Genomic DNA, 2745 nt, shown 5'->3' with positions numbered 1-2745 from the left:
ATAATAATAAAACGAATTTACACCTGACGATTTATAGAGCACTAGATCTCTACAAATCTTATGATTCTAAATTAATTATAATTAGCAATTAAAAATTAAATTAGCAATTGATCCCTCCCCTAACAGTTTATCAATTCCGATTATAACCGTGAATAACTGAAAAATATAGCTATCTAGACACTTGTGCAGCTTGGTAAAAAATCACATGGGAATAGTTTGTCAAATAATTTAGTGAAGTTAGTGCCTTGTAATAATGAATATGTGGATTACTTTTTAGGGAAAAAACCAAAAATGTCATTTAAGTGCTGCACAGCAATTCACATGGGAACCAAAAACCGTACGTACATCGTCGACAGAAACAAAATTTTGAGCGATTCCATAAAATAAAACAGAGTCCAATAATTGCTGCTTCACGTAAACTCATATTTGCTCACCAGAGCCTGAAGCCCACAATGAAATTTTTCACAATTCAAACACCAATTCTCTACTGAATTCATCTGTGCTTCAGTTAAACACAGCAATTTAAAGAAATGATCTATGCCCTCAAGTTTGTGGCTCAAATGCATTTAAATGCCCTGATATCTGATAAAAAGGCAGAGGTGTATATTCGACGTTTATGTCCCGGCCGACTGGTTGGTTATCACCAAGACAATGAACAGTTAGTTCCTAACTAACTAACTTCGAGTTGAATGGAACTTTATCAGAGCCTAATGTTACATTCTGTGCTGATTCTAATACTATTGCAGGAGTGAGTGGCTAATACCATATTTTACCCCTTCTTTCTTAAGATCATAAGATACAACCAACACTGCCCATGCCATCACTCTTTATCCACTCATAACGCCCGGGGAGGGGCAAATCGTTAACAATGTCAAAATTATACCTGCACCGTTAGAAACAAGGATGATATCACAAATACTTTATGCTCAAGAAACAACTTCAGCTCAAACAAGCACATACTTTTCGATGAAAAGGCGATCGTGGGGCTGCTCTGCATGGGAAAAAAATTCATCCATCTCGCGAGGTGTGGGGATATTTCTTGGGGCCCTTTGATTGGAGATATTGGGACTTAGCTGCTTTGTTGAAGACCCGTGTGCCGTGATACTGCCAGCACCTCCAATCATACTACAAGGGGTGCTTTCTCTGGTGCACCTGCACAACAACACATTTAATTAAAATGTTGTCTTCACATACAAAAGACTCAACATTAGAAATAGTCTAATACAAAGTGAAGCCGAACCCGAATTACCCTACAACATACTCCTTCCGTTCTACATTAATTGAGTTATTTTTCTATTTTTGAGAAATTCCAATCTAATTGAATCATTTCTATTTTTGGCAAAAAAGTAACTATTTCACTTACTTTATTCACTATTGCTTAACACACATAATCTTCATAGTTCCTCAATTAACAAGGAACAGAGGGAGTATATGAAAAGCCCTTGAAGCACTGGATCAAATATACAAACAGTTGTGTAATGCTAGAGTGAGAAGTAAATTTCATCAAAATCAGATCCATTAATATAGTTTCAGAAGCCAAATGAATAAATTACTCTATATTTAAGCGGAGCAGCATCAGAAACCATCACCTTCTAAATCGATTGTTACACTTTTCAGTTAACCGAAAGAGGGCAAACAAAAAAACATATACCTCCATTTAATCAGAAATACAGCCGCCGTTGAAATGGAGGCGATAAAATAGAATTTTTTTGACTTGTAGATGAGGATTAAATTTATAACAATTCTCGGAAACAAAACAAAAAAAAGTTGGAAATTAAATCAGGAAATATACTTCAAAGGTTAATAATACCTTTGTCTAGGTTCCGTATCCAAATCGTTTTCGCCAAAAGATGCCTCAATTTCCAAAGCCGCCATTTGAGATGCTTCATTCCCAACTTCGTTGGCGGGCTCAATTTGGGGGTTTTGATTATGTGTAGAAACGAGGCACTGTTTAGGAGGAGGCGGTATTTTGGGGGAATTGTGGAGGTATTGCTGGAGGAGCGGCGGCTTCTGGAGGCGGCGGGAGCGGAGCTGGAGAAAATCGGAGGCGGAGGATTTGAGGGCTAAGGTTCTGGCGCGGGTACGGACGCCAAGGGGTGAGTGAGAGACGTCTATGTTTTTGGTTCTGGCACGGGTACGCATGTATTTCCCCATAATCACTTACTACAATGGTACGAAGCTACGGGTGATTTCACATGTGTGTGTGACACAGTTATGGAAAGAGGAGAAGAAAGAAGATTTTGAGCGGGGTATTGATAAAGGAAGGGTGGGGTCTATAATCCACTTTTATATATTCCACATTTCTCATCATTTTCATCTATTTCACTTTTCCACTTTTTCTTTTACTCCCTCCGTCCATTAAAATAGTCTCAATGGCCAGTTTTAATGAGAAATGGTAAAAATTAGAGGAAATTAAATAAGTAGATAAAGTAAAAAATATTTAAAAAAAGATAGGTAAGGTATGGGAGAGATGAGAATAAATGTGTAAAGTATGAAAGATAAACTTTCCATTTCTAGAAATTGGACTATATTTTGTGGATATCCCAAACTGACAAAATGAGATTTTTTCATGGACGGAGGGAGTATTAGGATATTTAGTGTATTCATAATCCACGCCTCGGTCGTAACTCTCCGCCACATCATCATTTCTCTTATTTTTCTGGGTTAGAGCCATTCACTATGGAAGAGTCAATTTTTTTATTTCCACGACAACATTTTATCTTACTTATTCTTAAGGGTCTATCA

The 2745-nt window shown here is 37.2% G+C and overlaps 1 protein-coding gene across 1 annotated transcript; it reads right to left on the bottom strand.

Annotated features, from left to right (window-relative positions):
* Nucleotides 1-402: 402 nt before the first annotated feature.
* On the bottom strand, nucleotides 403-2264 carry LOC121760012 (cyclin-dependent kinase inhibitor 4-like). The gene is made up of 3 exons (XM_042155611.1): nucleotides 1811-2264; nucleotides 961-1152; nucleotides 403-883 (listed from the first exon to the last, which is right to left on the bottom strand). Exons 1-3 carry the CDS (start codon nucleotides 2152-2154, stop codon nucleotides 790-792), a joined length of 630 nt encoding a protein of 209 aa, XP_042011545.1. The 5' UTR covers nucleotides 2155-2264; the 3' UTR covers nucleotides 403-789.
* Nucleotides 2265-2745: the final 481 nt, after the last annotated feature.

This window comes from Salvia splendens, chromosome 13, assembly GCF_004379255.2.
Source record: "Salvia splendens isolate huo1 chromosome 13, SspV2, whole genome shotgun sequence".
NCBI classification, from domain to species: domain Eukaryota; kingdom Viridiplantae; phylum Streptophyta; class Magnoliopsida; order Lamiales; family Lamiaceae; genus Salvia; species Salvia splendens.
This window is presented reverse-complemented; position numbering and strand designations above follow the sequence as displayed.

What these genes read in the sequence shown, in the direction of transcription:
- LOC121760012 (XM_042155611.1), bottom strand. Translation starts at nt 2,154, where the DNA reads ATGGGGAAATACATGCGTACCCGTGCCAGAACCAAAAACATAGACGTC. An exon ending in GATACGGAACCTAGACAAAG is followed by an intron (nt 1,153 to 1,810) that starts GTATTATTAACC and finishes GTTGTTGTGCAG; the next exon opens with GTGCACCAGAGAAAGCACCC. An exon ending in GATCGCCTTTTCATCGAAAA is followed by an intron (nt 884 to 960) that starts GTATGTGCTTGT and finishes CTAACGGTGCAG; the next exon opens with GTATAATTTTGACATTGTTA.